The sequence below is a fragment of the Paecilomyces variotii genome (assembly GCF_004022145.1).
Source record: "Paecilomyces variotii strain CBS 101075 chromosome Unknown C8Q69scaffold_2, whole genome shotgun sequence".
NCBI lineage: Eukaryota > Fungi > Ascomycota > Eurotiomycetes > Eurotiales > Thermoascaceae > Paecilomyces > Paecilomyces variotii.
In genome coordinates, this window is record NW_021167141.1 from 1121309 (window position 1) to 1140631 (window position 19323).

The 19323-nt window shown below is 47.9% G+C and overlaps 7 protein-coding genes across 7 annotated transcripts; 3 read left to right on the forward strand and 4 right to left on the reverse strand.

Moving 5' to 3' along the window:
- The first annotated feature begins 1580 nt into the window (after positions 1-1580).
- Positions 1581-3609, forward strand: C8Q69DRAFT_143731 (hypothetical protein). Its single transcript, XM_028625460.1, has 6 exons — positions 1581-1889; positions 1948-2052; positions 2110-2337; positions 2393-2535; positions 2590-2688; positions 2748-3609. Exons 1-6 carry the CDS (start codon positions 1686-1688, stop codon positions 3391-3393), a joined length of 1425 nt encoding a protein of 474 aa, XP_028487283.1. The 5' UTR covers positions 1581-1685; the 3' UTR covers positions 3394-3609.
- A 1258-nt stretch (positions 3610-4867) lies between these two features.
- On the reverse strand, positions 4868-5460 carry C8Q69DRAFT_495970 (hypothetical protein; the record flags this gene model as incomplete). Its single annotated transcript, XM_028632246.1, has 4 exons — positions 5309-5460; positions 5114-5175; positions 4966-5064; positions 4868-4877 (listed from the first exon to the last, which is right to left on the reverse strand). The coding sequence occupies exons 1-4, from the start codon at positions 5447-5449 to the stop codon at positions 4868-4870; spliced, it is 312 nt and encodes a 103-aa protein (XP_028487284.1). The 5' UTR covers positions 5450-5460.
- A 362-nt stretch (positions 5461-5822) lies between these two features.
- On the forward strand, positions 5823-7715 carry C8Q69DRAFT_456177 (kinase-like domain-containing protein). The gene is made up of 4 exons (XM_028629820.1): positions 5823-6283; positions 6352-6680; positions 6736-7031; positions 7100-7715. The coding sequence occupies exons 1-4, from the start codon at positions 5916-5918 to the stop codon at positions 7448-7450; spliced, it is 1344 nt and encodes a 447-aa protein (XP_028487285.1). The 5' UTR covers positions 5823-5915; the 3' UTR covers positions 7451-7715.
- A 61-nt stretch (positions 7716-7776) lies between these two features.
- On the reverse strand, positions 7777-9543 carry C8Q69DRAFT_143795 (S-adenosyl-L-methionine-dependent methyltransferase). The gene is made up of 3 exons (XM_028625461.1): positions 9155-9543; positions 8581-9099; positions 7777-8522 (listed from the first exon to the last, which is right to left on the reverse strand). Exons 1-3 carry the CDS (start codon positions 9386-9388, stop codon positions 7956-7958), a joined length of 1320 nt encoding a protein of 439 aa, XP_028487286.1. The 5' UTR covers positions 9389-9543; the 3' UTR covers positions 7777-7955.
- A 1295-nt stretch (positions 9544-10838) lies between these two features.
- On the forward strand, positions 10839-11744 carry C8Q69DRAFT_441826 (acyl-CoA N-acyltransferase; the record flags this gene model as incomplete). Its single annotated transcript, XM_028628782.1, has 1 exon — positions 10839-11744. The coding sequence occupies one exon, from the start codon at positions 10839-10841 to the stop codon at positions 11742-11744; it is 906 nt and encodes a 301-aa protein (XP_028487287.1).
- A 500-nt stretch (positions 11745-12244) lies between these two features.
- C8Q69DRAFT_143836 (hypothetical protein) lies at positions 12245-13486 on the reverse strand. Its single transcript, XM_028625462.1, has 3 exons — positions 13269-13486; positions 12485-13208; positions 12245-12374 (listed from the first exon to the last, which is right to left on the reverse strand). The coding sequence occupies exons 1-3, from the start codon at positions 13336-13338 to the stop codon at positions 12260-12262; spliced, it is 909 nt and encodes a 302-aa protein (XP_028487288.1). The 5' UTR covers positions 13339-13486; the 3' UTR covers positions 12245-12259.
- Positions 13487-14563: 1077 nt separating this feature from the next.
- Positions 14564-19159, reverse strand: C8Q69DRAFT_397729 (hypothetical protein; the record flags this gene model as incomplete). The annotated part of the gene is made up of 3 exons (XM_028627790.1): positions 14564-17747; positions 17822-17931; positions 17990-19159. The coding sequence occupies 3 exons, from the start codon at positions 19157-19159 to the stop codon at positions 14564-14566; spliced, it is 4464 nt and encodes a 1487-aa protein (XP_028487289.1).
- Positions 19160-19323: the final 164 nt, after the last annotated feature.

The following is a 19323-nucleotide window of genomic DNA, read 5'->3' on the forward strand; positions in this document are numbered from 1 at the left end:
GCTCGAGGAAGTGCATTACTTCCACCTAAACCACCGCGTCGCTTCACGGGAGATACTGTTGAGAAAGACAGTGTACGTTAATTATGATAGGAAAGATACTTTATTTTATTATACGGACGTATCATGTTTCCCCGTATATATCTGGCGGCTTTTTCGAATGTTGTCGCTAACAACATCGATGACAGGGATGTATACCTGCGCCCGAAGGTAAGCGGGGAGAAGAAAAAAAAGACTAGCAATATAGATTGAATTAGTCGCCTATGCCTTTCCCACAGAAAATAATCGAACTGCCGATGAAGAGCTCGATGCTTCAAGCATGTGGTTATCCATGGAGATACCCCTCGTGGCATATGTCGCTCTTACCCTCGCGAACCATGAACGACAACCGCGTGGTTGACACCAGACATACTCTAGAATCGCACATTGTTCGCTCGCGACTAGAGCTGGGAATTTGCCTTATCTCCGAAAGGGGCTATTCGGTTGTCGCGTGGCCGTTAGGGAGCTTCATTGAGCTGAAATAGAGTATGCAGCTTGTCGCTAGTCGATATGCAGAGCAAGGGGCTGTAGCTCCCTACTTGACCGAAACACCCAGCACACAAAGTACAGCAACACCACTTTATAGTCATTCACAAGGTGCAATTTTCAAAACCAATCTCTCTGGTTATGGTTCTGCTGATTTGGTGGTCATCTGGGCTAGTTGTCAATCTCGGGAGACTAACCAGAGTAGATTTCCTTGGGAGTTAGCGGAATAGGTATTCTCATCATGTCTTTTCGAAACACTCTGGGAATGCTACTATACATAGATCTATTCACATCCACTGCTTTGAATCTATGTATTAGATATCTCGTATTTCTGCAGGATTGGCCACAATCACAAGACCACTGCTCCTAGAGTAGTTCTGGGGATCCAGAGAGTCCCAGCTCCAGGACCCTCCTGTAACTACAGCGGACCCCATACCTTGCATGGGTTGAAAGGACTCGAGCTAATTTAAACAATGCATTCACCGGACATCAATCCTTTTCAAGATTTCAACTGCCGGAGTTTATTCCTAACTTGGTCCAGACGCTATGTCGGGGATAAGCGACAGGAATCTTGTCGAGCTCGAAGTTGGTGAAGATCACACGGAGCATAGTGCATTCCAAGTTGTTTGAGCCAGAAGCTGTTCCTCTCTCTCCCTGCAGAAGCATTGTTGCCGCAGATTCTGCCCATGACAGAGACAATAGGCGATCGATATCGTGTTGCTACTGATTGTTCGCTGAATACCTTCAGCCTCACAGAGACAAAGAGGCTTAGATGTTGCCACTGGATCAACTTGTTTAGGTTCTATATGTATCTTAGTTACTAGTAAGGCAATCAGCGCCATGCATTGCGGATAATGCGATGTGGCTTGCCGATCTAAGACATGGGGAAATTGGCTCTTTCCTGGGCTTGCACATACATCATCTATCAGAGGATAATCGTTCTTATCTAGCATTATTGCAGGATCTTAGCCTCATATCCAGGATCGACATCTTCATATGAAAACCGCCCATGACCCCCCTCTCCCGCCTCCCATGAAGAAAGATATGAAAGGTTTCGCAACTTTCGAACGCGACTAGGAGCTACCACTTCCTCATATTGAGTTATACATATTTATTATCTGTCCTACAGCGCCAATGCATGAAAGAAACTTACATGTGGCACCATGGGGTTACATTCAAAACAACTGATATACATGCTCTCACCCCCGCATGGGAAGATCACTCCTCAAGACCATGGAGGCTACATTGTGATCATGACTTGGATTATGATGTCCCTCATGAGCTTAACAGTTCTGGCTAGATTACTGACGCGCATTATCCCTGTTACAATATATGGATGGGACGATGTAGCAATTGGTCTTGGGATGGTATGTTTTTCTTTTGTTAAGTGGATATTCGAGACGATACACTGACTCCCAGACGAAGGTTGTTGCCATAATTCAGTCCGTCGTTGTCCATTGGGCAGTGAACAATGGCATGGGACGCCATTATAGTGCGTTAAACTCTCATGAATTCACACTGTACAGCAAGGCAGGCAACTGAGGAACTTGTATGTGAGGGAAAGAGTCGGGCTAACCCGTCGAATAGTACAATTACGCCGCTCAAATATTATTTACCATAGCGCTCTGCTTCGCAAAACTTTCCGTTTTGCTTTTTATCTCGAGACTCACCCCTTCAATAGAAATGAAGCGGGTATCTCGTGTCGCAGCGGGAATTGTGACAGCATGGGGCATGTCGTTCGCTACTGCACTCGCATTGCAGTGTAAAGGACCCGCACATTGGGATTTCTCGCAGGAGGAGAACTGCGTGGATAGAGTTGGTCGTCAACTATTCCTCCATGATTCTATGTGTTCTAATATGTGGATATTAGTCCAGTCTCTACTGTCTTTTCGGGACACTCGATATTATCACAGAGGTCGCTATCATGAGTCTACCAGCGTTCATTGTCTGGAACGTACAAATTACGAGACGGCAGCGATGGACGGTTATAGGTGTATTCTGTTCTCGTTTGTTGTGAGTTCTTCTAGTTTGAACTCCTCAACTGGGTCCATCTAATATAGCCTATAGTGTCTGCGTTTCTACGGCCTTTACGTTGAGTACTCTACGCCCTTATCGTGAGGCTGGAGATCAGACTTGGAATGAGGTAACTCCTCAGATATGGATACAGTATGTATGCCTCAGAGTCAAAGGGCCTGTAACTTAGGGACTAACATACCATGGTTTAGAACTACACAGGCATTATCTCTAACGACAGCTTGCATCCCTTGTCTTCGTCCTTTTCTCGCCTCGCTTGAGTCCGGCTTCATTGACTCCACGATGCGCTCCCACATCAATAAGACCTATGGAAGCAGCTCTGGAAGCGCTGCTAAAGGTTCAGCTTCTGGTGGCAGCCGTAGTGATGGCAGCAACCCCACATCTGAAGAAGGAATCGAGCTCAAAGCCATTGGGCGAAGAACGGAGACGTCTAGAGTGGCAATCCTAACGCCGGATAACAATCTCTTTACGTCTCGTATGGCGTCGACGAGTATTCAAACAGACGCAAGGAAAGCTAAGGCCGCATTATCTGGCCTTCAGAAACGAACAGAATCAAATTTCGACGACGGTCTCCCGTTCAGAGTTGGCGACAGAACAATTAGGAAGATTTCCAATCATCGGTACCAAATTCCACCTCGACCACTTGGTAGTTCTGGTGGTGAATCCACACGCCCCCTGAACGACTCTACGGAGATGGTGCTTTTTACGGACGATGAATCGAGTACAGAAGCAGATCATCGAGGAAGGCAACCTTTTGAGTCTAATAGGGGAAACAATATTAGGAGAGCCAGAGACAGTCTCGACTCATACAGAGGGGGGAAACTATCTTATACTTGAGCAGAAATAAGATTCATACAGCGTTCTTTGTTTATCTCGTTTGATGATTCCCCATGTGCTACGTCTCAAATTCCCATCTCGAGCGTCTGAAACTACTTTTTACTGTACATAGCGCATTACTGCTACATACTGGTGCGGTCCAGCATACGAAGGCGTGTTCATGCATGGTATCCTAAGACTTTTAATTCAAAGCGTATATAGATGGACATCCCGAATTTTGGTATATCCCTAACTCTGGTTATAGAGGACATCGACTTATGAGTACCGATCTAGAATTATACTACAACTTTATCCACAAGTACTTGGCAGTACCAAGGAAATGTTGAACGAGCATCTATGATTTCTCCAGTGCGGACACCTGGCCCCTCAGCTAACGACTTTTTATCCCTTGCTTAAAGCATGCCTCCCGTCCCGCTTAGCCTTACGCCCCCTCCCCTAACTGTCACCTTCGCTCGCGATAGTCTAACGCTACTCTCCTAGCCAACCGCCATATGCGAAGCAAGGGCGATCATTATTGTCTATAAGCGAGGTATGACAGAACCACAGATAAGAGCATGAAGCGGCGATAAGCGTGTCTGAGCTCAGAGATCTTATTAGTTCCCCTCTGGCATGCCGAGCCTGTTACAGCCTTAATTAGGAATTCTTAGCAAAATTACTTATAGAATTGCTTTTCTAGATTAGAGAAATGCAATCAGACGACTAGGATTCAATATACCTCTGTATTTCCGTCAATGTCCATAGAGTATAACTAGCGGGTAAGGTGGCTAAGTATTTTTAGTCTAATACGGAAGCTATTTGGCCTAAATTCTAACAGGAACAGCATAATGATTAAGTGCATCTATATACGGGTCTTTATCCGCCATGTCGATATGTTATAGATTGATACACTAACTATCTAGTATGGATCTCGCAAGGATACTATATGCTGTTCTTTTCGAGCTTTGGCTCAGCCATTAGACAGTAACCTGGTATTGCTTGACAGATTCAACCGCCCTACTTCCTTATCAGTCCACCAGGGAATTCAATTATTTACAACTAGATCTGGCTGGATCCAGTAAATTCCAAAAAGACGTGTCGCGCATCTTAGCTATCGAAATATTTTTATTTAGATCATCCTTATGATTTTCAGCTTAAGAAGTTGCCGCCACACATGCCTTTACAGCTTCATTGGCGGTTGAGGCTTCCCTAGGCACGTTATATTCTCGACAGTGAGACGAACGGTGAAGGTACCAGCTGCCATCCAAAGGCACAACAACCAGAGGTCCAGCTTTACAGTTGCCGCTGCCGGCCCTTTACACTAGGTATTTCTTATTATAAAACCTAAAAGCTTAGGAAGGAACTTAGGGCCAAGAGGGAGTATTATCAATAGATGATTGCGGCACTTTGAGAATAATAAACAAGAACTAGATGCAAGATCTATGTTAAGAAGGAATACCGGGCGCTCTAGGACTCTTTTATACATATACATGACTAACTATAGTCTACTAGGATTATATGTCATATTACCTAGTGCAAAACGAGATGGAAGATGAAAAAGAAGTAAGTATATAAAAAAAACTGCAAAAAACATACAACAGCCGGGATTCGCTGGTGGTCACCCACCCAACTACTAACCGGCCGGCGTGTGGCTTAAGTACGGCTGAGCGGACGGGAAGCCCTGTTTTCCACACCCTATGGTCGTATGTGCTAGATATTGCTCTTAGGGATGTTATATAGTTACACTATTTCACTGTTCAAACCAAGTACCGAAGGTCCCGGGAGCTGGATAGCCCCTGAGTGAGACTGTTAAAAGGTATTCGGATTAGATATGTCAAGTCCAATATACTGGATATCTGAAAAAAAATGATCCGTGGTTCCTGAGAGGATTTAGTATGACAAGAAGCCATTTGCTTGAAGACCAAATAGGTCAACTCACAGCTCGCTCTATTGCGTTGCAGATTGCTTCTGTCGAATTTCGCCACATATAGCCGTTGACAATATCATCGAGGGGACAGCCGACGAATTGGACCAAAGTCCTAGTGGTAGTCTGGAGATTTCTAGTGAAGTTGCGGCTCATGGTGGAAATTGAGTACCTTTCCCGGAAATATGAAGAATACAATCTGAAAACAATGAAGATATTAAGGATTGTCGATTTAGTGCAGCAGTAAAGTTCATCCTATTTAAATCCTACAACGGCACTCAAAAGACAACCAAATCCAGGAATTCTTCCATTAATGACGCCAGGCTCTAAGGCCAGGGCTGTGTTTCATGCATAGAGCGCTCAATGTTTTAGACAACTTGTGGCCATCCAATCTACCCATTCCGTACAACTGGTAGGGTTGCCTCCAATTGGAACGTGTATATAGTTATCACGCCCGAAACGGAAACTAGTTTACTTAGGGTGTGAAGATCACTTGGCGCCATACCTATCCAGGTGCTCTCGAATCCTGGTGAGCACATCTTTTGTATGATTATTATTATCATTATTAGCTATTTCCTTTACCTACGCGCTCGACTAGGGAGCTTTTGCGCTCAACTTCACGATGCAGCAAGCCGCACGAAAGGCTTGGAGTATTTGTATCCCTGACGTTCGCAGAAGCTTGACTACATGTCTATCCTCTACTTCAATCTTTAAACAAGTTTCCCTACCCTTAAGTCCGAGGAGCATATTCGTGCAGTATCGAACAGTCATGTCGCCATCGCAGTGGACATGCACACCAAGAGTGTTTCCCACCTCGGGATTCGAGCTACTTGACCAGTCCATTGAGCTTGATGAGGAAACACTGCCGACGTACCAGCCTGAGAAATACTACCCAGTCAACCAGGGTGAGATACTCAATGATCGGTATCAAACGCTTGCCAAAATAGGGTACGGAGTAACCTCAACGGTTTGGCTTGCGAAAGACTTGATGTAGGTGCAAGATTTGTCTCAAGCTAAGTATCTGGACGAGGCGGTTCTAATAGCATGATAAAAATTAGCGCATCAACATATGTTGTTTTGAAAGTCTACGTAACCGGTCAAAACAGGGATCACGAGCGAGAGCTTCACATCTACAAGCACATGAATCTGAAGGAAACAAAGCATCCCGGCAGAAACTTCATTCGCAAACTCCTGGACCATTTTTACATCCAGGGCCCTCATGGCCGTCATATCTGCCTTGTTCACGAGCCTCTCGGAATGAGTGCAGATCTTCTGGTGAAGATGTCTCCTGGACAGGCAATGACGCTTGATCAAATGAAGCCAGGTATCCGACAGCTGCTTATCGCTCTAGATTTCCTGCATTCGGAGTGTCACATTATCCATACCGGTAATATACCCAACCCCCCCGAAGAGCTTGTAATATAGGCCTAACTCTGTCGCAGATCTTCAGCTGAAGAATTTACTACTGCCGGGACCGGAGACAAGCTATCTTTCTCGATTTGAAGAAGCTGAAGTCACGGACCCATCGCCTAGAAAAGTTCTCAGAGACCGAACAATCTACAAGACTTTGAGTTTCCTTCCAAGAGGTGGGCTGCCACTTCTTACTGATTTTGGGGAAGCTCGATTGGGCGACAAAGAACACAATGACGATATCATGCCGAACATTTACAGAGCTCCTGAAGTGATTTTGAGATCGAGTTGGGGTTTCAAAGTGGATATCTGGAACGTTGCCATGGTAGTGAGTTTAAACTTATTTTGACTTTGGCTTGACAAAAATGAAAAAAGCTAATATTTTGTCATATGTAGGCCTGGGATATCGTTAGCCCTCGCCCCCTTATCAATGGCAAAAACTCAGATGGTATATTTGATGACCGCGTCCACATGGCAGAACTAGTTGCCCTTCTAGGCCCTCCACCACCCGAATTTCGGGAACAGAGACACCTCAGTTCGGCCTTCTGGGATGAGTCGGGCAACTGGAAGGGAGTAGCCCCGATTCCAGACACTACTCTCGAGAGCCTGGCCGAGAAGACTGAAGGGGAAGACAAGGAAGGGTTCTTGCGGTGGCTCCGGATGGCCTTGCAGTGGAACCCCGAGGACCGGTCGACGTCTTTGGAGTTATTATATGATGAGTGGCTGATGAAGGGGCTAGGAGAATGAGGTAGGACATAGAAATAGTACGGCCAAATGGAAGCAAGGGCAGGTTCTTAGGAAACGTCCTTACTCAGAACCTCATCAATGTGGGTATTATTTCCTGAGGCGAGCGAGTTGATCGGAGCAGAGTTGGTGGGATAGAATTATGTGATCAGCAGGGTTGGTTTTACAAAGTTTGGGCATCCACCATCAAGCAAATGGTGTTAACAGGTAGGCTTCATATTATTAGTGGTTCAGCCTCTTAACTACCTAAGTCTCCTGAATTAAGCAATTATTCCCAGTAGCTCCAAGATATTATCTACGACGCAGTTGACTAGCGACAGGCTATCAGACAATCATATCGGTTACCTGTGTACAAAAGAGCTAAGGGCGAAAATCCGATGCAAGATACCTAGTGCTCGATTTATCCACGCTAGAAGTGTTCCAAGTCGGTACATGATCAAAAACATGATAAAGAGATGAGGGGCATGCAAGACATTAACGGCCTCCCCCCGGTACCAAAAGGACTAGATCAGTCAAAGTCCTCTTGTACCGGAGTGCGAGAACCATCAGTGGTAGCAGGGGGAGGTAACTCGATAAAGGTGAACTCCAAGACGCTCAAGAAAGAACCAGGGGGACAATGTTTGCGCTCGAATCGGAATCGCTTATCGGCCATTCGCACCATATTGATGTATTCAACCATGGAACGCGCTCTTCCCATATGGAGAGCATGCATGCGTATATCCGTTATCCGTCCCTCCATTTCGATGGCCTCGCAGTCCCAATCCACATCATCCATGAGCATCTCGTTGATAAAAAGCTTGGCTCCATGATTCATTGCCTTTCCCACGCCACGTATGATGTCCCTCGCAAAATCGTCAGACCACGACTGCATGATCCAGCGGTAAAAGTAAGCATCGGCAGTCACTCGTTGGCTCTTGAAAAGATCATTATGCTCGAAAGTAATACGTGTTCTGTATCGCTTGGGCAGCGACTTTCGACCAAGAGCGACAGCTTCAGGAAGATCTTGTACGACAAACTTGAGATGATGAAACCTATCCGCAAGAGCCATTGAGATGTGGCCAGGACATCCTCCGCACTGCGGTGAATTAGTCGACCAGTACTATGTATGCCGCAGACAAAGGATACCTACTTACGTCAACAACAGTATTAACCAGTCTCCAGTCAAAACAAGATATCACATGCTCCATCGAATATTGTTCGAGCTTGGCAGTGGCAGCCATAAGACTTTGATATTCTTTGGCGTCTTCAGGAACGCGCTCGATGCGTTGCCAATATGTCTCCAGTGCCTCACCACGTTCTTTATGGGAAATGCTCCAAGCAGAACAATAGGGATTACGACCAGTGGGATCCATCTTGAATGACTCGCTGATCTCCGCAGCAGTTACCAAAGCTTCTTTGAATCCCCAATGCAAAGCGTGAGCGGTATTGCGGTCTTTCATAAAGATGGCAGAAGTGACATTGTGACTGACGAAACCGGGTCTAGGCTCAAATAGAAAACCAGCAGCAGCAGCCAGACGAACATAGCGAGCTAAGAGATCCTTATCAATATTGACAATTCTGGCGAGGTTTTCGTATGAAATGTCATGGTTCAGAAAGATCTCATAAGGCACGCCAAGATCCATCAAGGCTTTGATAGCACCGATTTCGTAACACTGCAAATCTGTCAGTGAGAGGTCAACTATTCCTTCTCTGTGATCCAGGACATACCTTATCATGAAGCATGCGAAGGAAGATAACAGGGGGTGTGGCCAACCGCTGAATCCGAACGGCAGCAGCGGAGATTCTCTGAATGGCCTCATAACACTCTGGGCTGACTTTAGGGAAAGCAAAGGGGGCATCTTCACTCCAAGAAAAGTCGGGGATGTTTTTTTCTTCAAATTCTTTGATTACGATATCTGCATCCTCTGAAATCACCTCAGCCAAATCCTTGATACCAGACATGGTTGGACTGATCCGCCGCTCGAGGCGTGGTGAAATTGATAAAACAGTCAAAGACTAGAAGAACAGTTCCTGAGTCATCACCCTGTACATGTGTGGGTTGACGCTCAAAGGATGAGGATAAAAGGTAGAGACGCGGAACATATCACGGTCCTTCGTGAAGAGGCGGCAGTAACAGTGTCTCTTTATGGCAGAATTGCTACCACTGAGCAGGTAAAGATAAAGAGGCCCTCCGCGGTGAATCGAGCTGCGAGAGCCAAGGGTGTGTTGCAGCCGCACATCTCCTGGACTAACCCAGGAAGCGAGCCTCGCGTTAGGTTCGTTGGCCATACCATCGATTGCTTCTCTTGTCAACGGAGTTTGGCGTCACGATAGATGTGCTGAAAGCTGACTTGAAGGAAGCTTTCGAATAGTCGACACGGAGACCCAGAGACAACGAACAGTGGGAGGGGAGAAGCCTCCGTCTACTGCGGAGGCCGCCCAGGAAATTCATCACTCGAGCCATTTGTAAATACGTCGACTCGGAGTACTCTTTCTCGTCCTAGCAGGTATCTATCCACAGGAGTTTAGGCGAAGAGCGCAGGAAGGATATCAGTAGTGTTTTATCAGTAATCAGAGCTTCCTACTAACGTAGGAACTTAAACAGCTTTGGAGAGACAACAAAACATAAAATATAATGAGCATAGGAACAACATCACAAAAAGTAACCAAATAAGCAGGAAGACAGAGCAGAGCCTTTATCTATCTACATCACAAGATGTAAGTTAATTCAACTATATACCGGAGTTACAGTATCTCCGTAGTCCAAACAAGCATGCATGGCTAACTTAGCGCCAATTTTAATTCCGTCTAGTCTTTCCCCAGTATGTTTTCCGTCTGATGTCCAGGATGTGTGAAAGTAGGCACTCTTCCTCCCCCCTTGCTGCGCTAATCATAACGGCATAACGCCAAATACCAAATCAGGTAGTCTTGAGCAATAATCTGTCCCACCAGTTATGCATATCCTTGCTGTTTAAAAAGCAATATGGTGGCTATAGGCATGCCTGGGAAGTTTCACCACATTTTGATAGCCTGCTAGTATGTGGAGATTAAAAGCTGGGGTTCTAGATTTCGGGTCCTTTTGAATCTAAAATAGCCAAGGGCCGCTGATATTTTTCTTTTTCTTTTTCTTTTTCCCTTTTGAGGTGCTTCATTATTACTATTTGGATGACTGCATATGGTAGAATTACTGGACTGTCTTTTTTGAAGGGAGCAGCAACTCACAGGTCAGTGTGAACAATCGCATTCGAGTATGGTTGTTATACTAACAGAAAGCCAGGTAGTGTCTCTACATATACCATTTCCAACATATACGATTCATTTGCTTTCCCACCTCTTGATTTCACACATACCATATTTTGTGCTCCACAAGAAGATAGGTAGCTTCCCAGCATCAAACTCGAAAGCGAACATAATGCCATTCCCAACTCACACCTCACGAACCTCCTCTCCCTCTCCATCAATCAAGAAGAGCCCAGCGAATGAATCCAAAGAACAACAAGACAAAGAAGAAAAGGACTCCAGCACCACCGCAATGGACAACAATCCCTCTCCACCCTCAATAACCATCCGCCGCGCAAAGCTCAAAGACTCCCAAACCCTCGGCACCATCTTAGCCGCCGGGTTCATCGACGACGACGTCTTTGGCGAATATCTCTTCCCCCACCGCCGCGAATATCCCGACGACTACCGTCTACAATTCGCACGGATGATGCGCTCGCACATGTATAAACGCGGCCATCGCGTCCGCGTTGCCGTGGACAGTTCAAGCTCTCGTGTGATTGGCGTGGCTAGTTGGGAAAGACAGGGGAGGAAAAAGACGAGTAAATCGACTACTGCTACGAAGGAGAAGAGATCGAATAATGATCATAATAATAATTCGGTCTGTTTGCTTTTCAAGCACGTTGCGATTCGATCCCTCGATGCGATTTCCAGTATTATCCACCCGGATCGTTCCGTGTCTGTTGAGAATAAAAGGAACTTTGACGCTGAGGTACCAAACTATAAACACTATTGGTCCGGTTCGCGCTCTGAGACGTGGTATCTCAGTTTTCTTGCCGTGGATGCCGAATATCGGGGCTGCGGGGCGGGAAGGGCGCTCGTGGAAGAAGGAATCCGATGGGGAGAGACGGATGGAGTCTGTGTCAGTTTGATCTCGACAGAGTGCGGAGATGGGTTCTATCAGAGGTTAGGGTTCGTGGATGTAGGATCTGCGACGCAGGGGGCGCTGAAGGGCCTGAGAGGTGGGAGTATTAAGTTCTATGAGAGACATTTGGAGAAATCTGAAAAGGAGGAGGAGGATGAGGAGAAGCAGTCATGAAAGTGGGACTGGAACATAGCAATTGGATAGATAATTACGTATTTTCACGTATCATTGAGTAGCCTGATCGGGTTCTGGGCCATATAAAAGCAAGTATGCCTTATGGCATGCTATCGTAAAGACCCCACGGATTTAGAAAGACAATCAGAAAAGGCAAAGATGGGGCATATAAAAAAGGCAGAGCACATAGGCAATTGCCTTCACAGTTTCATGATTTCTTTCATTCATCCCTACAACCAACACCGGCAGCAGTGTCACCTCTAAGATTATACATAGAGAAAGAGTGAACAATGCGATATCCTGCAGCCCAAAATCCCCAGCCAAAAGAAAACCCAACCAGCATAAAAACACCCAAACAAGAAAATGCAAACTATTGGGGAATATGAATATAAATGTGGAGTATGAGAGAAAAGAACTTAAGTGACAAGAAGGTATCAAGAGAGGAGCGGAAATAAAATGAGGCGTGACTAACGGCAGAGATCTAGGGGGTCATTGGTGGAAGTGATGGTCGTTCTTCATTTTCCGTTCACAAAGTGCTCAGGAATCTTTGGAACAGCAGGAGGCTGCGCAGGAGTGGAGTTTTCATCTTCGTCATCGTCTTCGACCATTTCATCTAACTCCTCAGGATGGCTGGAAGAGAAACCAGCTGTCAGTAATGGCTTCAAGAAAAAAAAAAGAAAAAGAAAAAGAAAGAAAAATCAAGTATTGCACGATACGCGGACGAGGAATAGATGACTTACGCAAGAAGACCCTTGATATCCTTCATCTCATAGTGCCTCTTCCTCCGTTCCTCAAATTGACGGTGCTTCTCTCTAGCCTCTTCGGTGGTCAGGAGGTGCTCCCCGGTCTCTTCCCCGCCATTTGCATCCTCTGAACCAACAATAACATGCTTTTCGCCCTTGCTGGAATCACCACTGAGACTGCGCTCGCGGAAGATACGCTCATCACCAGTTCTGGAACCGGACGGGAGCTCTTCTTCTGGTTCACCCAGTTCCAAGTCTGGAATGTCCTCCTCCCGCATTCCCGATTTTTTCTTCTGTTCTGCATGCTTGTTGTCGAGTTCATCGACAACGATGTCTTGAGCGTCGATAAGTCTATCCTCTGCTTCTGCCAATTCCATCTCATCCTCATCTTGCGATGGATCGTAATGTGGCGCATAGGGTGTTTTGGGCTCATCGATCTTCATCTTGGCGGTTTTCTCCTGTTCCGCCAGGTAGAGATTGGCCTCATCCCACCTCAAGCGGGGCGAATTCTCGTCGTGGGCGCTGGCGGAAGACTGGCGCCTGGAAGTAGAAGCCCGACGAGCATTGGAAGAAGAGCGTCGGCGTCCAGCATTCTGAAGGGTGTTCTGCATAGTGATCTCTTTGGTATCAACGAGGTCGGGAGATGGCGTAGCGATCACCGCCGCAACAGGCGCTGCGGGAGAGACTTGCGGAATCTGGGTGTTAGAATTTTTCAGGATGCCTAGAGATATACATTAGCATCCTCCCAAAATAGTGTAAAAATGATAGCGTTTGTCAATACCCTTTGGCCTTTTTGGCACACTGTCAGGGCTCTGAGCGGCCATGGCAGCGGGGTGGTGGGACGTAGTCATGACGACTGCAGTCTGGAGTTTTCGAAGGAAGCTTGGGAGTGCTTTATGTTGGCGTAAAGTGTATATCAGCAGGGTGCTGGCACAGCCTGTGGACTTTGGGTAGAATGTAGACCGATATAAGGTATGGTTTTGAGGAGCGACAGATGGTTCTCGAAAGGATCCGCAGCGTCTTTCAGCTGGACAATATTAGATAATAGACGGAGACACAGCCCACCACCTGGTCGGTAAGATGCAGCACGGCAGCTATACGATTCAGGAAGGACAGGAAGCTGTACCCAAGCAGGCGAAGCTGGATAGTTAAAACGTGGAGGACAAGTCGGGGATGTCTTTGGTGTTTGTCCAGTTCCTGAACTTCCGTCGCTGTTTGTTGCTGCGGGCACGTGGGGTCGGGCCGCGATGACGTCGGTCGCTGAAAACGACAAACAGAGAAGAAAAATAAGGAAGAATAACCGAATCTTGATAAATACTTTGATTCAGTACTACGATTGTTATTATTAGAAGACCCGCCAGGCAATGGGCTACGGCAAAAGATGTGGCTTACACCTTTCATTTTAACCTAATTCTCCTACTTCCAGCGCACGCCTCATCCTCCACTCCAGCACTATGTATGCACAACCCTGCAATTCTGCCCTTTTGGTAGAAAAAAGAGAATGCTCCCCCTGGCAACAACAGCAAACGTATGTTTGGCGGCAAGATACAGACCGTACAAGATTCATATGTCGAGGAAATTGCAGTTGAAGGCCTCCGTTAAAAGTCCACGCAGTTGACCGCAGCTGAACTCCGCCGATGTAGACAGCCAAAGAGATGCCCGCACTATGACTCAGGAATCCGCCCACAAGAAGGATCGAGGCAGACGAGAAAATATAAAATAAAAATCAGATGCAATGATAAGAAATGGGATATCAAACGTAAGGGGTAACCAAGTGGCGCGACAGAAACCATCCTTGCAATGGTGACGGAAATAAGAAAGGAAGACAATAAGAGAAAACCGAAGGATGGCCCAGACAAGACGTTAGCACCAAAACAGAAAGCCAAGAGTCGCATGTCCGTGACCATCAAGATCCAGCACGGTTACTGATCCCAGCACTCAAACCCGACAAGTAATGCGCAGGGGTGTAATGAGCAAACGAAAGTCCGCAGTGATAAAACATCGACAGTGGTATAAAACAAGGGTAATGGGAAAGGACAGATTAATCAAGATAATGAGTGAAAAATATAGAGAAGTTTAAGCAATGGAATCAAACTCTTCTCTCTCTCTCAGCCTGTTTCGCGCCAACTCATCGCCACCGTTGGCAGATAGCTGCATCCAGTGCAGCGCTAAACACATACTTTGCGGATCCGACTTGGGATCCTTGTCACGTCGGTACATCATCTCTGCCTTGAATGTGTCGCGAGGCAAGGTTAGAGGGAGAGTAACCCTCGGCAGAAGCTCCGGGTGCGTTAAGTAGAGAATGGCAAGCTCACGTTGAGCAACGGGGTTGCCCTCCTTGGCTGTTATAATCCACATCGCGGCCGCATCTTCGATGGCATGGCCAGGCCTGTGGTATTCGTAACTATGCGGAGGGTGGCGTCGACTAAGCTCTTGAGAAACAATTTTGTCGGCGATCTCCACCATACTGTTACAGACCTCGTCTTTAAGACTGAGGGCTGCTAGTCCGAAATGTAGAAAAGCGGTCCCGCTTTCGGTCTTGTTCAGAATTTCGCTGGGAACAAAAGCAGATACAAACTGCAAGTCCCTAAAAAGCGTCTTTGGTTGGATATCTTGCAATAGCGTCCGCAGGGTATCAACAATCTCGCTCTCCGTCGGACAGAGATGGTCGGATTGTCGGGAGCTAAAAGAAGAGCCAGCGACAGGTGAGCTAGGCGCCTGTGCCAGACTTTCAGGGGAGTAGCGGAGCCTCCAGGGCTGTGAAAAGCTGTAGCGTAGGGAACGGTTCTGCTGTAGATCTGACATTTTCGCCTGCCCAAGAGCGCTGCTCTTAGCATTTAATCGGTCTTCAGCAGAATTACAGAGGGAGGCGATGACAAGTGTTCTTAAGTCGCGAAGAGCCTTCAGCTTGACAAAAGGGTTGGCATGTCGTGAGAAGGACTCTATCAACTGGAAAAAGGCGGTGCGATAAGGGAAGCTCGAGTTCTCAGCTTCGTCTTGACTGACAGAGGACTCCTGAGCAATCGGTGTTGGCGCCACAGGCGTATGTTGTCTGGACATGATAGGGCCCACGGATCTACTCCGCCGACGCCCTACATATCGATCTGCGCCCATTTCAATTTCATCACGGTTTGAAGCAGAATCACATTCGTCCAAGAATTTCCGGATTCTTGCCCGCTTGGCCATCTGCACCTGGATTCGCTTCTGATTCAAACAGTTGGTAAACCACGCATCCGTCTCACTTCCGCAACTCCAGACGGGGGAACCCAGGTCACTGAGGAGAAGACTAGTCAAAGTCTGTCTCAATTCATCGAGAAAAACGCTCTTGCCGTGGATGTTGCGCTCACTTCGACGTGGAGGCGGCACCGTGTCGCTGAACATCGAAGGCGGGCGAGACTGAAAACTGGAAGCACTGGCCGCGGACTGCGCTTGCGTGTGCGGTGCCGACCAGAAGGTGCTGTAAGTATCAGCTGTGGAGCTGGACGCCGTCCTCCCCGGCGAATCCCCGATGGACGAAGTGTCGGTGGCTCCGGCATCTCTGGGCGCTCTCCATTTATCGGAAGCCAGGCTTTGGAATGACGACTTGCGAGCCAAAGAAGGCGCATCATTGTAGGGTCGTGAGAAAGCCTCAGATACGCGACTCAAGCCGAAAGTCTGCGAGGCGTAGAGTGCATCTTCACTAGCTATACTAGACGGCCGAACGCCCGTGGCAGCAGAAATCCCAGGATATCCTCGAACTGAAGATGTCTCATACTTCGCGCGCTCCTTCTGGAATAGCTCACTGGACCACAGGACGGGAGCCTCCGACATAGTATCTCCAATGAGTCTGTTGATGCTCGACTTCACCTCATAGCAGAAGCGATGTATTCTTTCTTCGCCCTTGCAGAAATTGTCAATACCGTGATGCGTCAGCCATTTTCTAGTTAGATCGACTTGTTCATCAGACAGTTTGTTCGGGCCACCTTGGCTGCTTGGTGCCTTCATCACGTTCATAACCTGTACTTCTGGCTTCTGCAAGAAAGACCCCGCCAATGATCTGGCACCGTTTCGACCACGGTGCTCATTTGAAGAGTGTCTCTGCAGACTTGCCGAGTATACCATCGTCTTTAATGCAAGAGCCACATGCTTCGCGTCTTCGTATCTCATCGAATTCTTGACGTCGGTCATGTACCACATCTTGTTGCGGAGTCTGGCCAAATCCTTCGTCATTTCTTTCATTTTTGTCTGCAATTGGTCCAGGGTGCGGTCGAGCATGACAAAGCTGCTTTCGCAGCGCTCGATGATTGAGCAGGACAATTCCAGCGACCGCTTACAAGATGTAACTAGTGGTTGAAGGATCCATGAATCATTGACAGGATGTGGTGAGAATTTCGCGGCTCCACGGCGTAGTTGTCGCGACGCATTCCACCAGTAATGAGCGCCGATGAAGTCAGCCTGCTGCTGACAGAGAGACAGTGCATTGTCAAATCGTTGTTTCAAAGGGCAGGGGATCATCTGTTGAGGGTAGAAATACGAGCCATAGCTCGAGCGATTCAGGGCTTCCTCTTCGTGTACAAGCTTGACTATAGCCGTCTGCAGGGCCTCATAGTTCTCCTCTGATCCTATAGTCGTCGATCTAGCACCGTCATCCGACACATGGTCGTTTTCGGGGTCGTCCTCATGGGACACTACCCAGTTGAGAGACCTGCCATTGTGAGTGACAAGAAGGACTGCCCAGTCCTCTGCCATAGGGTGATCCAAACTGGGACGGTCATCCGATTCAAGTTCGAAGCGGATACGGTCCACATTCTGGCTTAGCGGGCATCGCGGCTGCGATACCAGGCTACATGTCGAATCGCTTGCGAGACTATTCGCCCTTGTTACATCGGGAGAAAATACCGTCCTGGTAGTTGCGGGTTGGGACGACAAAGCATCAATTCTTCCTTGGAAAAGCTGCGACTCAAAAATCCGGCTAGTTCGGCCACTGTGAGACTGAGGCGGACTAAAGGAAAACGAGGACATTCCCGAGGGCGAGGAAGATTCAAAGGACGCGCAGATGGACTTGGGGAAGAGCGCGTTCAGAATAGTGAGGATATCCGCGGCAGAGAGGATCAGGAATGGCGAAGGTAGGCTCGGGGAAGGCTCAAAGCAATTGAAAGCACCGTTCGCCGAGGGGTCGCTATCCAGTTCGGGATGGGCCTTTGGACTGCTGCGATCAAACCAGGAGATCATGCTGTCTACATGCTGTCTGATACTAGGACGAGCCATCGAAAATTGAGGCCTGCAACAAGAGTCAATCTCATTCTCGACGACAAAGGGGGGAAATAGATGAATGGGTGAATGGAGAAGCCATACAACGAATGGAGGACCCTGAAGACCTGAGACTGCGCCCGGAGTCCAATCTGTCCCAAAAGCTTCTCCCGGGCATCCTTGCTGATGTGAAAGTCGAGTAGAAGACCGTGAGTCTGTAAAAAACCGATTAGTAAGTCAGTGTAAAGCAACAAAGAGGGCGGGTTGGCCTACCTCTGGATAGCATAGTGCATTGTGCAAGAACTTGGAAAAGAACCACTGCACAAGCATGTAGTCGAGAAAGCGGTCCCGGGTTTCAGGTACGGTTAACTTTCCAAAGATGGCTCTTCCCATTTCCAAGGTACCGTGCGGGAAACCCCCTTCAGGGTTATCCAGGATTTCGAACAGGGTCTCCACGGCTGATTCAAAGAACTCCTCAGCGGCATCGGTCCGGAAGGGATCTGGCGGCTCAGCATCGAAGCTGAGCCCCAAGGGGCTTTCGACATTCTCCAAAAGGAAGGCACCTTTCTGCAGGACATCCATGAGGTAAAGCTCAAATTTGGGTTTAATCTTCCAGTGGCTGCACAGGCTCCATGAGGACAGGATGTATCCCACGAAAGAATGGTGTTTACTGCCTCCATGGGAGAGAAGTTTGGCGCACGTGGAGGACCAAACATCCAGACGCAAGCGGGACTCGGCAGAATCAGAATTCAGAGAAGGGGCGAATACGTTGAAAAGCAAAGCGGACAGAGCATCTGTCCGCTCAAAGGCCAAAGCATGGTCTTTGTAAGGGAGAGATTGGGTAGTGGTGCGTTTAGAAAACAAGAACTGATTCCTAGTTCGGGATGCAAAGACGGAATCACCGCCCTCGAGTGCCGTGGCCGACGAGACGAGGGCCGAGAGTCGGGAAGGCGTGAGGCTGCTGATCCTTTCGAACAAAAACTGCGGATCCGTACGAACCAAATTCAAAATCTCAAGGAGATCGCTCCTTGATTTGGGACTCAGCTGATGCAAGAAGCTGGGGGAATGGTTGCTTTCCGAATCCAAGGCCAGAGGATTCCCTTCCAACGGGTCCTGTCGATGGAGCAGGCGGCGGGAGGCAGAATTGAAAGACTCCTGGATCTCGTGGATGGTGTTGTAGATGACCATGAAATTGGCTTTGTCGCCATGTTTGAAACCGTCCACTAGTCCTTTCTGGACCGCAGTTCCAACCCGCAGGAGGCGCGCAGACAGACCTATGGAAACCCTGGTAGCTCGTAGTCGCTGTTCCAGGTACCTCCGTAGCACCTCACGGTGCCTGCGCTGGCAGTACAGAACGGCAAACTCCTCGAATGACGCTTTGGGACTTTCCAGAGGGGACGGAGCCCCAGCCGTTGGGGAGACGCTGCGGCCATCTGGGAGCATCCTAGGGGTCTGGCGGGAATCCTCGCCGGACTCACCTTGGCAGCAAGTTGGGGGATCAGAGATCTCGTCCGCACCGGACAGAGTGAGCTTTTCAGAGAAGTTGGCCGCCGTGACTGAGCACGCCGCATCCTCTAGTAGACGCGGCGAGTCACATGGTGAAGGTG